At 37.6% G+C, this 18,500-nt stretch overlaps 1 protein-coding gene across 3 annotated transcripts in view; it reads right to left on the reverse strand.

Annotated features, from left to right (window-relative positions):
* Nucleotides 1-18,500, reverse strand: part of ZFYVE9 (zinc finger FYVE-type containing 9) — a 148,093-nt gene that overhangs the window by 16,756 nt on the left and 112,837 nt on the right. For all 3 annotated transcript variants that reach the window (XM_045548031.1, XM_045548029.1, XM_045548030.1), the window contains one exon: nucleotides 15,265-15,369. In XM_045548031.1, the coding sequence (XP_045403987.1) occupies nucleotides 15,265-15,369 (105 nt within the window). The remainder of the gene's footprint in view (nucleotides 1-15,264; nucleotides 15,370-18,500) is intronic.

Genomic DNA, 18,500 nt, shown 5'->3' on the forward strand with positions numbered 1-18,500 from the left:
AGCCTATTAGTTCTGATTCATTCCACACAATGTTTCCATACTAATCAAAGCACAGCTCTGATATGTCACACCTTCTCCACTTTGTCTTCCATGCAGAATCACAAGCTTCCTATGCTGTAGCCCCAAACCCAATTTCCTGTCTTGCCTTCCCTTCCTACAGTATCTTTACATGCTGCTTATATGCACGACTACTTCCTGATGCCCCATCATTTCCCATCCCTGAGCCTATGCATATGTTATTATTTAGCCTCCTTTTTCTTCTCCCATATCCATTCATTTGAAAAAGCTGTGCCCCCAAAACACTAATTCCTGCATGATGCCTTCTTTAACCCCCAATCAGACACTAATGTAACCACTCCCTTCTTTGAAATGCCACAGCACATTCTCTGTATTTTTTATATCCTATTATCCACATTCAGCCTTGGATAATGATTAATACCAAGACCACCAGTATTTGAATACTGGCTTCGTTAGTAACTAGTTGTGTGCCCTTGGGCAACTTACTTCACCTCTCTGTGTCCCAGTATCCTCCTCTGTAAAATGGGATAATAAAAGTAACTATTTCCCAAAGTTATGAGTTAAGTAAATTAATAATTACAAAGAGGGCGTGGTGGCTCACGCCTGTAATCCTAGCACTTGGAAGGCCGAGGCAGGTGGATCGTTTGAGCTCAGGAGTTCAAGACCAGCCTGAGTAAGAGTGAGACCCCGTCTCTACTAAAAATAGAAAGAAATTATCTCGCCAACTAAAAATATACAGAAAAAATTAGCCAGGCATGGTGGCGCATGCCTGTAGTCCCAGCTACTCAGGAGGCTGACGCAGTAGGATTGCTTGAGTCCAGGAGTTTGAGGTTGCTGTGAGCTAGGCTGATGCCACGGCACTCTAGCCAGGGCACCAGAGAGAGACTCTGTCTCAAAAAAAAAAAAAAAAAAAAATGTTACAAAGTGCTTAGAACAGCACCAAACACATAATAAGCACTGATTAAGTGTTTGCTAAATAAAATTTGTATGCTAGTCTTCCCTGCCCTGCCTACTGAACCTTAAAATCAGCAATAAATAATTCAACCAAGTACCTCTTATGAGATAATGGGACTTAGGACCATTCCTAAGAGCTTACAAATTAATGAGAATGGCTTACCAATAAAAGGCAGAGAAACACCTGCTGTAACAATAGTATGTGCAAAGTAGGTAACACTTATGGAGCACCAACCATGAGCCAAACACTGAGTTAGCTGAGCTAATGCTACTTGAGATAATGCTATTATCTCAAACGAACCATTTTAATACATCAAGCGAAACAGCACATGAGCTTTATCTCCCTGTTTCCCACCCCTGGAGCCCACGAAAATCACAAGAGCCAATTAAAAGAATATAGTTCTGCAAATGACTGTGCTGGAAGAATGGGTGAGTGATGAGTTATATCTGATCCCTCTCTAAATTAACACATCATGTATTTCAATTTCCTCTCTGAAATCTCATGTTTTAAAAATGACAGTTTAGGCTGGGTGCGGTGGCTCATGCCTGTAATCCTAGCACTCTGGGAGGCCGAGGTGGGAGGATCGCTCGAGGTCAGGATTTTGAGGACGGCCTGAGCAAGAGTGAGACCCAGTCTCTACTAAAAATAGAAAGAAATTACCTGGACAGCTAAAAATATATATATATAAAAAAAAAATTAGCCGGGTATGGTGGCACATGCCTGTAGTCCCAGCTACTCAGGAGGCTGAGGCAGGAGGATCACTTAAGCCCAGGAGTCTGAGGTTGCTGTGACCTAGGCTGCCGCCACGGCACTCTAGCTGGGGCAATAGAGTAAGACTCTGTCTCTAAATAAATAAAAATGACAGTTTATCAAGCTTTTTTATTTGAACCAGAAAGACTTGTAGAAGAGACATTTAAGCAATGCTTTGAGGAACAGCTACAATTTGTAAGATATGTTACACTTAGCACAAGGCCTTGCTCATGGCAGGTACTCAATAAATATTTACTGAATATATTAATTAGTAAACCAAATAAATAGCAATAGATTTGGCGGGTTTGTCTCAGTACAAAGTTATACTAAGAATTCATATTGTTAGCACAATTTCTCAGAAAAATTCTTGGCTCACTTGTAAATGCAGTGTCACAAAGATTAGGTATCTAATAAAATAAGTTTTAATGATTCAATTGTATAAACATTTATCAAATGATTAACAAAGACTTTAGGTAGGAAGATCCATTGTAAAGATGTGAAAAATCTAAGAAAGTGAACAACTGCATTAGGGATACAAGAGAGAACGAAAGAGACACACTCTCTGCCCTCAAGTGGCTCACAAATCAGAGCAGGATGGGATTCATACCTATCAGCTATACCTGTGCTTGAATAAAGAAAGCTGGGAAAACAGAGGGAAAAAAAAGAGTGATACTGCTTGGGGGAGGGAGGACTCTAGGGAGGTTTCCTAAAAACTAACATTTGAATTAGTTTTGAAATAAGGTACAGAAAAAGAATATTCTGGAGAAAGGGAACAGCATGAGAGAAGGAACAGAACTAGAAATGAGAAAGAAATCCTGAGCTGAATAACGATGGAACAGGCGGAGGAATATCCTTTCTTGTTACTTAGGAAAAATATAAATATGTGCTCTCCCAGATAGCTGGAATTCACTAGGGTCCAAAGCCTAGATCCCACCTTCCAGTCCTATGTGTCTACATATTGCCAACTATGAGCCTTCACTCACTCATTTGGAAAACACTTATTCATTTAGCGAGTGCTTATTGAGCATCTAATATGTGCCAGGCACTGTTTAGTGCCATACTGTTAGTGTATGGTTTATTCAGTAGTATACAAACAAATCCCTGCCCTCATAGAGATTATATTCTTGTGTGTGCAGGGAGAGGAGACAAAAACAATAAATGAAATAAGTAAGTAAAATATATAAAATCATTATACAATGATAAATGCTATAGAGAATAATAAAACATAGAAGGAGGACTGGGAGTACTGGTGGGTGCAATTTTAAATAGGTCAGTCAGAGAAGGCCTTTCTGAAAAAAGTGAGGAAGCAAGGCTGGGCACAATCCCAGCACTTTGGGAGGATTGCTTGAACCCAGGAGTTCAAGACAAGCCTGGGCAACATAGGGAGAGCCTGTCTCTAAATAAAATTTAAAAATTAGCTGGGCATGGTAGTACATGCCTATAGTCCCAGCTACTCAGGTGCTTGAGGCATGAGGATCACTTGTGCCCAGGAGTTTAATGTTCCAGCGAGCTATGATTGCGCCATCCAGATTGGGCCTATCTCAAAAAAAAAAAAAAGAAAGAAAGAAAACAGCCATAGGGATAACTAAGGAAGAGCCTTACAAGCATTTAGAATAGCTGGTACAGTGCCCTGGAGTGGTAGCACAGTAGCATGCCTGGCATTTTCAAGGAACATTAAAGATAGTGTGGCTGGAGCTGAGTGACAGAAAAGGAAGAGGTGTAAGAAATGAGGTCACAGAGATAATGAGTTAAGAAACACAAACGGTGTATAAGGACTTTAGTTTTTATTCTGATTGGGATGGAAAAATCTTTGGAGGGCTTTGAGCACAGAGGAGTGATATGGTATGACTGAGTTTTAAAAGGATCACTTAGGCTGTTATGCTGAGAACAGATTGACTGGGACAAGGGTACCAACCGGAAGACTAGTTAGGAGGCTATTGTACAAATCCAGATCAGAGACCAGATTGGTTCAAGGATTGAGACGTGGTTGAAGACATATTTAGAACGCAGAGCTAGCAAAATTTCCTGATAGATTGGACTATCTATCTATCAGGGAATGAAAGAAGAGTCAAAGATGCCGCCAATGTTTTGGGCCTAGATAACTGATAGGATGATGGCCATTAACTTAGGGAAGACTGCACAAGACGACCATATTTTGAGGGAAGAGCAAGAAGTCATAGTTCAACTTGTTAGGCTTGAGATAACCTACACAAGTAGAGATGTCAAGTGGGCAGTAAGACACTCAAGTCTTCAGGCTGAAAATAAACATTTGGAAGACATCAGCACAGAGACAGTATTTAAGCTCATAGGACTGGATAAAATCACCAAAGAAATGAATAGAGACAAATAAGACTTACAAGGACTAAGCCCTTGGCGTCTCCAAAATGAGTAAGAAATGGGGTCAGAAAACGGAATGTACAGAGACAGAAGTTAAATTTTGAGAAATGAAGGATGCCCTAGGAATCCAAGGCTTCTTGCAGTGTTTGACATAAACATAGTAAGATTAGAGCTGACAGTCTCCAGGCTAAAAGTGGCAGCAAGGCTGTGAGTTCTGGGAGAGAGAGAAAGCGAGGAGTTTGGCTAGAAGCCTAGTGTCCTAGACTCACTGTTCACTCCTGTCGATGGGAGAAGACAGTATTATCCTGCGTATAGAAGTTCAGCAGTGACTTCCCATGGCAGTAAGTGGAGGTGCAGCATCATGGGCTTCTTCTTGGGGATCCTTTGATTTGAATTTATACCTATGGTTAAATACTATCTTTCACGTATAAATGAGGAATAGCTATACTTAATCAATGGAACATCATCTCCCTCCTCTGCACTATTCTCCAGAGCACCTTAGACCAATTCCTTTAATTCCTTTGAAAAGAGGACTATCAGCTCCTCCTTCCTAGAAGAAATGTATTCCTTGAAGGCCAGAAAATCAAACACTCCACAAACAGATTTAGTGCCATCTGTTCTCGCCAGTGCTGCAATGAACCTTTGGAATTATATTATACTTTTGTGACTTCACACTTCTCTGAAGAATATGTGTAGTTTTGAATTAAAATAAATCAAAACTCCTATTTTAGAATTCTTAGAGTGGGAAAGGCCATTCAACCTATTTTTCAGCCTAACTGGTACAAGATGGAAAATTGTACAAATAAATTATTTCACAGATTTTTGCATTATATCACAACCAAAATAAACTTCTCTAGTCCTGTCTTTTTGATATTGAGTAAAATGTTAACAAAATCTTGTTCCTTTTTGTATGAGATTTTGACAGGTTAACTCTGGCTATATTCTTGCAGTGACCTGATAAAAGTTTGAATATCCACTATACAACTAAAAAATGGTATATTTTTTACAGTTATATTTAAAATAATTTGGCCAGGTGTGGTGGCTCATGCCTATAATTCTAGCACTTTGGCAGATGAAGCAGGAGGACTTCTTCAGGCCAGGAGTTTGAGACCAGCCTGGGCAATATAATGAGACCCTGTCTCTACAAAAATTTTTTGGGGCCGGGTATGGTAGCTCAAGCCTGCAATCCTAGCACTCTGGGAGGCCAAGGCAGGAGGATCACTTGAGGTCAGGAGTTCAAGACCAGCCTGAGCAAAAGCCAGACCCCATCTCTGCTAAAAATAGAAAAAAATTAGCTGGGCAACTAAAAATTGAAAAAAAAATTAAGTAGGCATGGTGGCACATGCCTATAGTCCCAGCTATTTGGGAGGCTGAGGCAGAAGGATCATTTGAGCCCAAGAGTTTGAGGTTGCTGTGAGGTAGGCTGATGCCACAGCACTCTAGTCCAGGCGATAGTCTCAAAAAAAAAAAAAAAAAAAATTTTTAACTGGGACTGGTGGCGCATGCTTGTCGTCTTAGCTACTGGGAGGCTAAAGCAGGAGGATCCTCTAAGCCCAAGAGTTCAAGGCTGCAATGAGCTATGATCACACCACCGTACTCCAGCTTGGGCAATGGAGTGAGATCTAGTCTCAAACAAATTTTTAAAAATGAAAAAACAACTGACAAAAAGCACATATTTAAAGTGTACAATTTGATGAGTTCTGACATGTACACACATCCATAAAAACACAGCACTTGAAAAATTACCTCCAAAAGTTAGTTTCCTTGATCCCCTTTGTTATGTATTGCTCCCACACATTCCTTCCTCAAACCCAAGGTCACTAAGATTTTATCTTATGTTTTCTTTCAGAACTTTTAGTTTTAACTCTTTATGAACCATTTCAAATTAATTTTTGTACACAATGAGGTAAAGCTTGAGGTTCTTTTTTAAACAATCAGCTATACAATTATAAGTACCATTGTTGTTCAAAAGATTATCTTTTTCCTAAGGAATTACCTTGGTACCTTCACAGAAAATCATCTGACCACATCTGAGGGTCTATTTTTTGACTCTCTATTCTGCTCCATTGGTCTATTCATATATATTTATACCAAAACAACTCAGTTTTGATCACTCTACTTTTAAAATAAGTCTTAATTAACATCAGGTAGTCTAAGTCCTTGAGTTATGCTCTTTTTGAAAGTTGTTTTGGCTGTTCTGGGTTCTTTGAATCCCCCATATAAATTTTAGAATTGGCATCTCAATTTTTATTTTTTAAAAAGCTTGCTGGTATTTTGATTGGGATTGTGCTGAAGCTATAGAGCAGTTTTGGGAGAACTGACATTTTAATAATATTGAGTCTACCAATCCATAAACATACTGTGTGTGTGTGTGTGTGTGTGTGTGTGTGTGTGTGTGTGTATATATATATATATATATATTTTTTTTTTTTTTTTGAGACAGAATCTTGCTCTGTCATCTGGTCTAGAGTACAGTGGCATGATCATAGTTCACTGTAACCTCAAACTCCTCGGCTCAGGTGATCCTCCTTCCTCGACTTCCTGAGTAGCTAGGACTACTCTCAGCTAATTTTTTAAATTTTTTGTAGAGATGGGGTTTCACCATGTTGCTCAGGTTAATCTCAAATTCCTGGCCTCAAGTGATCCTCCTGCCTTGGCTCTCAAAGTGCTGGGATTACAGGCATGTACCATTACACCTGACCACACAGTCTATCTCTTTGTCTGTTTGGATCTTCTTTAATTTCTCTAAGCAATGTTTTGTAGTTTTCAGTGTGTATTATAGACCATTTATCAAATTTATCCCTAAGTGTGTCTTATTTTTTATGTAATTGTATTATTTGAAAATTTCAGTTTCTGATAGTTCATTGCTAGTACACAGAAATAAAATTGATTTTTACGCAATAATTGTGCAACTTTGCCAAATTCACTTACTAGATTTCGTGGCCATTTTGTAGATTCTGTAAGATTTTCTACATGGACAACCATGTTATGCATGAATATGGATAATATATTTTTTTCTAATCTGTATGCCTCTTATTTTATTTTCTTGCCTTATTACACTGGCCAAAAGTGTTATTACAATACTGAATAGAAATAGGAGTGGCCATCCTCTTCTTCTTCTTTTTTTTTTAGAGACAGGTCTCGCTCTGTTGCTACCCAGGGTATGAGGGCAGTGGTGTCATCATAGCTCACTGCAACCTCAAACTCCTAGGCTCAAGCAAGCAACCTGCCTCAGCCTCCCAAGTAGCTGGCACTACAGGCATACCTGGACAATTTTTTCTTTTCTCTTTCTTTTTTTCAGTTGCCTGGCTAATTTTTTCTATTTTTAGTAGAGATAGGGTCTCACTCTTGCTCAGGATGGTCTCAAACTCCTGACCTCAAGAGATCCTCCCACCGTGGCCTTTCAGAGTGCTAGGATTACAGGCGTGAGCCATTGTACCCGGCCTTCATTTGCTCTTCTCTTTCTAATTACTTAAGGTAGAAGACTAGGTAACTGATTTGAGACATCTGTTTTCTTTTCTTAGAGACAAGGTCTCACTATGTTTCCGGGGCTAGAGCGCAGTGCAGTGGTATCATCATAGCTCACTGCAACCCCAAACTCCTGGGCTCAAGCAATGCTCCTGCTTCAGCCTCCTGTGTAACTGGGACTACAGGCACGTGCCACCGTGCCCGGCTAATTTTTTCTATTTTTGTAGAGACAGGGTCTTGCTCTTGCTAAGGTTGGTCTTGAACTCCTGACCTCAAGCGAGCCTCCTGCCTTGACCTCCCAAAGTGCTAGGATTACAGGTGTGAGCCACTGCACTAACCTGAGATGTCCTTTTTCTATAATAATATATGGGTTTAATGCTATAAATTTCTCTCTCATAACTGTTTAGCTGTATTCTCCAAATTTTGATATCTCATGTTTTCACTTTCAATCAGTTCAAAATATTTTCTAACTTTCCTTTTGGTTTCTTATTTTACCCACATATTACTGAGTACGGTATAGTTTGTTTCCAAATATTTGAGCATCTTCTAGAGATCTTTCTGGTATTGATTTCTAATTTAATGCCACTGTGGTCACATACCACACTTTGTATGATTTGAATCATTTAAAATTTTTTGAGACTTCTTTTATGCCGCAGAATACGGTCTGTTTTGCAAATGTCCTGTGTATACTGGGAAAGAATGTGCATTCTGATGCTGTTGTGAGGAATATTATGTAAGTCAATTAAGTCACATTGTTTAATTGTGTGGTTCAAGTTTTGTATATCCTCATTGATTTTCTGTGTACTTCTCTATCAATTAGTAAGACAGGATTATTGAAATCTCCAAATACAATTGTGGATTTGTCCACTTACCCTTCTAGTTCTATCACTTCTTATGTCATGCATTTTGAAGCCCTGCTATTAGTTGTTTAGGTTTTAGGATTGTTATATAATTTTGATGAACTGATCCCTTTATAAATATGAAATGTACCTCTTTATCCCTGGTAATACTGTTTGTTCTGAAGTAACTTGGATATTAAAGCCACTCTAACTTTCTTTTGATTAGTAATATTATGGTTTATCTTTTCCCACCCATTTATTTATTTATTTTTTCTCAGGGTCTCACTCTGTCGCCTGGGCTAGAGTGCAGTGGTGTCATAATAGCTCATGGCAACCTCAAACTCCTGGGCTCAAGTGATCCTCCTGCCTCAGCCTCCTGAGTAGCTGGGACTACAGGGGCATGCTACCATGCTTGGCTAATTTTTCTTCCTTTCTTTTTTTTTTTTTGTAGACATGGGGTCTCATTCTTGTTCAGGATAGTCCCACATATTTACTTTAAAAATATTTGTTTCCTTATATTTCAAGTGGTTTTCTTATATATAACATATAGTTGAATCTTGCTTGCTTATCCAATCTGACAATGTCTGCCTTTTAATTGAAGGTGTTTAGATCATGTACATTGGAGTGATTATTGATATGGCTGGGTTTAAATCTACATCTTGCCATTTGGTTTCTATTTATCCCATCTCTTTGTTCGTGTTTTCTTCTTTTTCAGCCTTCTTTTATGATTCCAGCTTATCTTCTTTTCTGAATTATTAGCTATACCTACTCATTTTAATTTTTTTTTTAGTGTTTTTGCTTTTGGGTTTATATTATATATCTTTAACTTACCAAAATACTTCCAAGTAATATTATACCACATCAAGTGTCATATACTTCCACCTCTCCTTCCTTGGCCTTTGTTCTACATTTTGTTTCCACATATGTTATAAATTCCATAATAATTGTCATTTAATATACATATATTATTTTAAACAGTTAATTACCTTTTAAAGAGGTTTTATATTTACCTATAAATTTGCCATTTCTGTTGCTTTTCATTCCTTTGTATAGATCTAAAATTCCACCATTTGGTATTCTCCTTGAGGGACTTCCTTTATCATTTCTTGTGGAATAGATCTGTTAATGATAAATTCTTTTAGCTGTTGTATATGTGACAGAGTACTTTGCCTTCATTTTTGAAACATATTTTCACTAGGTATAACATACAGGAAGACAGGTTTTTTTGTTTGTTTGTTTGTTTTCCACAATTTTGAAGATTTTGCTGCACTGTCTTGTGGCTTGCACTGTTTTAATGAGAAGTCTGCTGTCAATCTTAAATTTGTTCCTCAGTACATCATATGGACTTCTTCTCCCTCTAGTTGCTCCTAAGATTCTTTATCTCAAGTTTTAAGCAATTTGATTATAATGATTATAATGTTCCCTAATGTAGTTTTTGTCATGTTTCTTGCCATTAGGGTTCACTGAGCTTCTTGGATCTACGGGTTTATAGTTCTTATTAAATTTGGACATTTTTTGACCATTGTTTCTTTGAATATTTTTTATGTCCACCACCTCTCCTCTCCTTTGGATACTTCAATCACAGAATTAGGCCACCTGAGGTTTCCCACAGCTGAATGATGTGCTGTTCATTTAATTTTGTTAGTCTTTCCTCTTTGTGTTTCATTGTGGATCATTTCTGTTGCTATGTTTTCAAGTTCACTAATTTTTCCTTCAGCATTGTCTAATCTGTCTTTAGTCTCATCCAGTGTATTTTTCACCCCATTGTCATCTTCATTTCTTGAAGTTTGATTTAGGTCTTTTTCATATCTTCCATGTGTCTCTCCAACATGCTCATTCTTTTATTCTTTTGAAGCTTTGTTTTAAGCTTGTTAAGTAGGATCAGAGCAGCCTGAATCTATGGGTAATCTGGATCATTAGAGATAATTTGCCCTATATATTACAAGAACCTTTTTTACTCTGGCTGGTAAGAATAGAGACTATTCCTATGAGAACTGTTCCACCTGTTCCTTTCCAGTGCTTTCCTCACATACATGCACTGATTGGTAAGTAATCAGCTAAAATATAACAGAAACCCCTGCAGATCTTCTGAGTTCTTTTATTTCTGGTAATCTGCCCTGCAAATTTCAGCCATCATGACCTCCCTAAATTCTCAACTCTGTCTCCTAAACTCTGGGAGACCTCTAGGCTCAGTCTTGGTTCCCCCTACCTGCACTATGCCCTGGAAGCTCCAGGCAGTAAGGTAGGGTAATCAGAAGACTAACCTTCTCTGCCCCATTGTCTTTTGTTTTGTTGTTAACATACTTTGTCTGGATGTTTAGTTATTTAAGGTGGATTGGTATGTCAGTGTGCGATGTGCCAGCATGGCTGTAACAAAGTACCACAGCTGGGTGGCTTAAACAAAAAAATGTGTTATCTCACAGTTCTGGAGGCTAGAAGTCCAAAATCAAAGTCAGCAGAGATGATTCCATCTGAGGGCTGTGAGGGTTTGTTCCAGGTCTCTGTCCTTGGCTCTTAGTGGACCATCTTCTCCCTATGTCTCCTTACATCATCTTCCCTAGATGGGTGTGTGTCTATATTTCCTCTTCTTATAAGGACACCAGTCATATTGGATTAGGACCCACCCTAATGTCCTCATTTAAACTTGATTACCTTGGTAAAGACCCTATCTCCAAATAAGGTCATATTCTGAGGTACTTGGGGGATTAGGACTTCAACATAGGAACTTTAGGGGGACACAATTGAACCCATAATAATTGGTCCCTGTTATTCCAGCATGAGCAGAATGGAAAATTGATAAGTTGCATTTGAATAGGGATGTTCAATATGTTACAATTACTTTAAATCATCAGCCCTAAAAACAGATTGGTAATTGTTAAACTGATGTCTCTACAGTGTAGTGTTTACGAGTAGACACACTAGAATCAGACTGAGTTTGATTCTAGCTCTATCACTTGCTAGCTATATGACCATGGGCAAGTTACTTAAGTTCTTTGTGTCTTTTTTATTATTTTTTAATTTTTAATTTTTATTTTTGGAAAGATAGTGTCTTGCTACATTACTCAGGCTAGTCTTGAACTCCTGGCCTCAAGCGATCCTCCCACCTCAGCCTCCCAAAGTGCTGGGGTTACGGTCATGATCTACCATGCTCAGCCAAGTTCTCTGTGCCTTAATTTTCTCATCTGTAAAAAGGTACTTACCATACTCATTTCATAGAATTGATATGCTTAGAATAGTGCCTGATACACAGTATTTATTATTTCAATATGTGTTAGTTAATACAATGATGAAAATAATTTCATTATAAGAACACGAGTCACTGTCCATTTCAAATCTTTCATTCATCTAGCTACTCAATGGATATTTACAAATATCTCCTTCATGCAATGTGCTGCTTGGGCTGTTACGAATTCAGAATCAATAAGATATTAAGGAACATTCCTGACTATTCTATTCATCAGATCTCTACTTTCTCTGAATCTTTAGTACAAGTACAATAAATTTCAGCACTTATTTTAATATTGTTTATCTATATTAGTTCTGTTTCATGTCTTCATTCAATAGATATTTACTGCTCACGTACTTTGTACTAGGGTATCTGCTAATGATACCAGTAGAAAACAAGACACACCTAGTCCATCCTAGAACTAACAGTTTAGCAGAGAAAACAGATACTGAATAAAGAAGTACAAATATACTGATTATTACAAATAGTATGTGTTGAATTCTAAGGATGCATATAACAGGGAGAGTTACCCCAGCTGGGAGTTAAATGAAAGTCTATCCAAGAAAATGTCATTTAAGATGACACCTGAAAAATGAGTAGGAGTTAGGCAGGTGAAGAGTAGGGGCAGTGTGCATCAATAAGGAAATAGCTGTGCAAAAGCCATAAGATAATAAGGCTGTACAGTAATAAGAAAAACTACAAGTGGAAAAAAATGAGAAGAAAAGAGGAATACTGTGATGATTAAATGAAATAATGTATAAGGAAATTATTTTTTCAACTACAAAGTGGAATTATTAGATGCTACACAATTCAACTGTCCAAGATTGCAAAAGATAAAATTATACTGAATTTACATAAAAATTGAATTAGAAGGGAAGTCAGCCTGCTAAATCAGGTAAGAAAAATAACTGATACAAAAATCAGTAAACTTTACTGAAAACAAAATCTAATAAATGACAAGAAATACAGTTACTCTTTTAGAACAAAGGTTTCTGAATCTGCATACCATAAACCAAGGCAGCAGAGTTCAGATAAAAACAGATAATATCAGTAGCACCTGTTGTCGTGAATATGCTTAGCCAGTACTGAAATAACTATGGGCCTCATAGCTTTTACAGATATACCTGTATAAGCAGATACAATTCCTGAACACACAGCACCACCTTGCAAACACTAAGGATAGCAATAGATACTATTCACTTGGGAATGATATCTGATCATCTTATCACTATACAGGAAGCTCCCAGAGGAAGCAGGCACAATGTTATTACTCATCTTTGTATTTCACTTTACAGAATGTATTTAACAAATGTTTGTGAAATAGATAATAAAACTTCAAATTTGAGAAATAAAACAAGTTTTCAAAGCATAGTCTCTTTCAATACTCTTCTGGGTACAAATTATATACAAATAATTTATTTTAAAGATTTAACTCTACCTGGTCTAATTTATTAGTCTTTGATATTACAAGGTAGGATCATCTAATAGCTAAAGACTGCTAATTATATCCCAGAAAATAATTAAGCACACATTATAATAGCATATGGCTGCTATTTTATACTGTCCAAAAAAAAGAAAAAACACATCACATGGAAAGTCATGGGTAAAAGCTTTCCTCACATAGGTCATTCTCATAATAATGGTAAGTGTTAAGATCATGAGTCCAATAAGACATCTGTGTGACTCTAAGTGCATACCAAGCACAAAATGTTTATTGAATGGATAAATGGTTTTTTTGTTTGTTTCTTTGGTTGGGTTTTTTTGTTTGTTTGTTTTTGAGACAGGGTCTTGCTCTGTCTCCTGGGCTGGAGTACAGTGATGTCATCATAGCTCACTACAACCTCAAATTTCTGGGCTCAAGCAATCCTCCTGCCTCAGCCTCCCAAGTAGCTGGGACTACAGGTATGCACCACCACACCTGGCTAATTTTTCTATTTTTTGTAGAGCTAGAGTCTCACTTATGCTCGGGCTGATCCCAAACTCCTGACCTCAAGCAATCCTCCTACCTCGGCCTCCTCAAGTGTTAGGATTACAGGCATGAGCCCTGTGCCTGACCAGAATGGATAAATGATTAAGTGAAATGGCTGAGTGAGGAAGGAAGGAAGGAAGGAAGGAAGGAAGGAAGGAAGGAAGGAAGGAAGGAAGGAAGGAAGGAAGGAAGGGGGCAAGGGAGGGGGGAAGGGATGGGGAAAAGGGAGAAGGGATGGGGAAAGGAGGAAAGGAGGAAGGGAGGAAGGGAAGAAGGAAGGAAGGAAGGAACAAAATAGAAGGATAAAATTCTTTTATACTAAAAAATAATGGAGTTTACCACCCTGCTTAATACAACCACAAATTTGGCCGGGCGCGGTGGCTCACGCCTGTAACCCTAGCACTCTGGGAGGCCAAGGCGGGTGGATCGCTCAAGGTCAGGGTTCAAGACCAGCCTGAGCGAGACCCCGTCTCTACTAAAAATAGAAACAAATGATCTGGCCAACTAAAAATATATATATAGAAAAAAAAAATAGCCGGGCATGGTGGTGCATGCCTGTAGTCCCAGCTTCTCAGGAGGCTGAGGCAGTAGGATCGCTTAAGCCCAGGAGTTTGAGGTTGCTGTGAGCTAGGCTGATGCCACGGCACTCACTCTAGCCGGGCAACAGAGCGAGACTCTGTCTCAAAAAATAAAAAATTAAAAAATAAAACCACAAATTTTAACCACTATTATATCACACTAAATTTTAAAATATAATTTCTCTTTAAAACCCCAATAATTACCATTAGATATTTTAGAATGATTATAAGAAATTTTTATATTTAAGAAAGACCTCACATGCAAATAGGCAAAGAAGATCATTTATATAATTCTGTTAATATGTGTATAGTATGCATAATTTCATTATAGTTACAAAACACAGCTTAATTCAAAATGTAATCATTTGCTTTTGGAACCTTATTTAAAGTCATATTGGGGCCGGGCGTGGTGGCTCATGCCTGTAATCCTAGCACTCTGGGAGGCCGAGGCGGGCGGATCGTTTGAGCTCAGGAGTTCGAGACCAGCCTGAGCAAGAGTGAGACCCCGTCTCTACCAAAAATAGAAAGAAATGATTTGGACAGCTAAAAATCTACATAGAAAAAAAAATTAGCCGGGCATGGTGGCGCATGCCTGTAGTCCCAGCTACTCGGGAAGCTGAGGCAGTAGGATCGCTTGAGCCCAGGAGTTTGAGGTTGCTGTGAGCTAGGCTGATGCCACGGCACTCACTCTAGCCCGGGCAACAAAGTGAGACTCTGTCTCAAAAAAAAATAAAAAAATAAAAAAAATAAAGTCATATTGGGACTTACAATGAGCTGTGCTTAAATGTTAGTTGAAAATAACATATTTCTAGTAAGAGGAAAAAAATTTTAATTTCACCATTAATATTACAGATAGAAGGCTAATTTTATATCTTAATCAAAAATACAAATCTATCACTGATTATCATAGCTTAAAAGGTCAAATGACACAACAAATGGCTAAAGAAGTCACAAATTTGCTTTTCTGTAATGAAACTCCCCATAATTGAACTACTAGGCTATACAATATTATGAACCAATTTAATTGTCAATTAATTAAAAATAAAATTTAAAAGTAATTATGTATTTTTCACCTTCATTCATGTTTTCAACTATGAAAAATATACCTTCATGGTAAATCTTACCTCATTGTATCTGTTGCTGGGAATTTTGATGCTGGTTTTCCGAACTTCCATATCAACCACCAAACCTTGAACTACTGGCAAGGTATACTGGTAATTTCTGAAGTCCTGGGCAGAAGCAGATTGAAGTAGAATAAAGAATTCCTCAATGGTAGGATTTGATTTATAGTAACAAAATAAACACAAATGGAAAGAACATTAATATTTAAGGATCCTATTTATTTAAATAATAAGGAAATGTATAATGAAAGTTCCTCTGTATTTTAGCTCTCCATTCAGACTGTAAACTCTTATGAGGAAGTAAAACAGTTTCATATACTCCTTATATACAACACTAAACAAATATCTGGATGCTTACCCTGCTTTATCATCATTTAACATTTTCTAAATTTATTTGTTAACTGTCTCTTCCCTGTAAGATAAGCTTCAAGAGGGTACAGACTCTCACTTGTTTTGTTCTTGCTATATCCTTAATGCATCTTAGACACTCAGTATTTGTAGGGAAACACACACACACACACACAAACCCAATATCCGGTGTGGATGAAGCAAAGTAAGCAAGAGTGGTAGGAGTCAAGGTCAAAGTAATAACATACGTCAAGATTTCATAGGTTCTTGTAGTCACCACAAGGACTTCTAACTTACTCCAGGAGGCTTTTGACCTGTTTTAACATTTTTTACTTTTTTATAACAAACAGGTGGTAAGGGAACAAGGAGAGAAGAAAGAAGATCAGATAAACACAATAAAAATAACCCAGGTAAGAGATAGTGATGACAGATCGGGATGTTAATTAACAGTTCAAAAGATGGTGAGAAGTTGTCAGATTCTAGATATATTTTAAAGGAAAAATTGACAATATTTGCCACTGAGTTGGATGTGGAATGTGAACCAAAGGTATGACTTAAAGATGATTCTAAATCTTCTGACCAGAGCTACTAGAAAACTAGAACTACTGTTTACTGAGATGTAAAATATCATGTGAGTTAGAGAGTGTTTCTAAGTAACTTAACTATATTACTTGCAACAGAGCTCAAGAACATTGATAGGGGACCAGGCAAAGTGGCTCACACTTGTAATACTAGCACTGTGGTGTTGAGCCTAAGAATACTGAGTTATAGAAACGCCCCCTGTATTTTTTGAGACAAGATTTGATTTCAGAAGTCAAATAAGGCTTTGCCTTAAAGAAAAAATAAATGTGTTAGTTCAAAAGCTGCCTTGCCTCAGGAAGGCGTCTCATTGGTCAGTAACAGCTGCATTTCAGAGAGACAGCTGTAAACTGGACCTATGGTTCTCACCTGTTTTGAAAGACAACACAGGTCTCACCTAGAGCCATAGGTTGCCAGAGCTGATCAAAGGCCATCAGAGATGAGAGCTGATCAAATAGATATGCTAATGTCCAAGCTGGTCCCAGACGGAACCATGTGGTTAAAGTAATTAGCACAAGGCACGACTCATGCTGACTTCTGAGATCATCTCTGTCTCCAAAAACACAATTACCAGAGCCAAGATGTCTCTGTTTTTTGCTAAATAGCCTTATCATAAAACTTAGAAGTTTGCCCTAAGAAGATTTTGTAACTCATTGTTCACCTAGATAGAGTTAGTTAAAGGATCTGTAGTAGCCTTTTAGAAGGGATTATGTAAATCCCGTTACCCTTGGCAATGGGAGCCTGTATCTGCCCTATAAAATACCTGTGTGTAAGTTGAGTCTTTGTTATATCTCCACGGGAGGGATATAATCATCCGGACACCCTCTTTTTCTATCTTCATAAACCTTTACTTTATAAACTATATCTTTGGCTCTGTGTATTATTATTTTTTATTTCTGTTTCCTACCATTTTTTCATCCTTTGCGATGACCCCTGCCTGAGAGACCCGACAGGAGAAAAACCTCTTGGTGGGGAGCGTAGCTAATTCCCCGCACTGTGGGAGGCCGAGGCAGGAGGATCGCTTGAGGTCAAGAGTTCAAGACCAGCCTGGACAACACAGCAAGATCCCATCTTTACAAAAAATAAAAAAATTAGCCAGACATGGTAGTACACACCTCTAGTCCCAGCTACTTGGAAGGCTGATGCTGGGGGATCGCTTGAACCCAAGCATTTGAGGTTGTACTAAGGATACCACTGCACTGTAGCCTGGGCAACAGAATGAGACTTTGTCTTAAAAAAATAAAAACAACAAAACAAACAAACAAACAAAAAAGAAATAAAAGGTATATAAACTGGAAAGGAGGAAATCAAATTGTCCCTGTTTGCAAATGACATGATTTTGTATTACACAGAAATTCCTTAAGACTCCACCAAAAAACTACTAGAACCAATAAACAAATTCAAAGTTGCAGGATACAAAATCAATGTGCAAAAACCAGTAGTGTTTCTATATGCTAATAGTGAACTATGTGAAAAAGAAATCAAGAAAACAATCCCATTTATAATAGATACAAAAAAAATAAGATTCCTAAGAATAAACCTAACCAAGGACATAAAAGATCTCTACGCTAAAAAGTATAAAACACTGATGAAAGAAATTGAAGATGACACAAAAAAATGTAAAGATATCCTGTGTTCATGGATTGGAAGAATTAATAGTGTGAAAATGGCCATACAACTCAAAGTGATCTATAGATTTAATGTAATCTCTATCAAAATATCAATGGCATTCTTTACAGAAATAGAAAAAACAATCCTAAAAATCATATGGCATTACAAAAGACCCCCAAAAGCCAAAGCAATCCTGAACAAAAAGAACAAAGCTAAAGACATCACACTACCTGACCTCAAAATACATTACAAAGCCATAGTAACCAAAACAGCATGTTACTGGCATAAAAACAGACACATGAACCAATGGAACAGAATAGAGAGCCCAGAAATAAATTCACACACCGATTTTCAACAAAGTTGCCAAGAACACACACAGAAGAAAAGACAGTCCTGTTAAAAAATGGTGCTTGGAAAATTATATATTCACATGCAGAAGAATGAGAATAGACCCCTAACTCTCACTGTATAAAAAAAATCAACTCAAAATGGATTAAAGACAAATGTAAAACCCAAAACTATGAAACTATTAGAAGAAAACAAGAGAAAGCTCATGATATAGGGCTGGGCAAGAAATTTTTAGATAAGACCTCAAAAGCATAGGGAACAAAAGGAAAAACAGACAAATGGGATTAAATCAAACTAAAAAGCTTCCTCTAAGCAAAGGAAACTATTAACAAAATGAAGAGACAACATGGAAT

Source organism: Lemur catta, chromosome 3 (assembly GCF_020740605.2).
Source record: "Lemur catta isolate mLemCat1 chromosome 3, mLemCat1.pri, whole genome shotgun sequence".
Lineage (NCBI taxonomy): Eukaryota > Metazoa > Chordata > Mammalia > Primates > Lemuridae > Lemur > Lemur catta.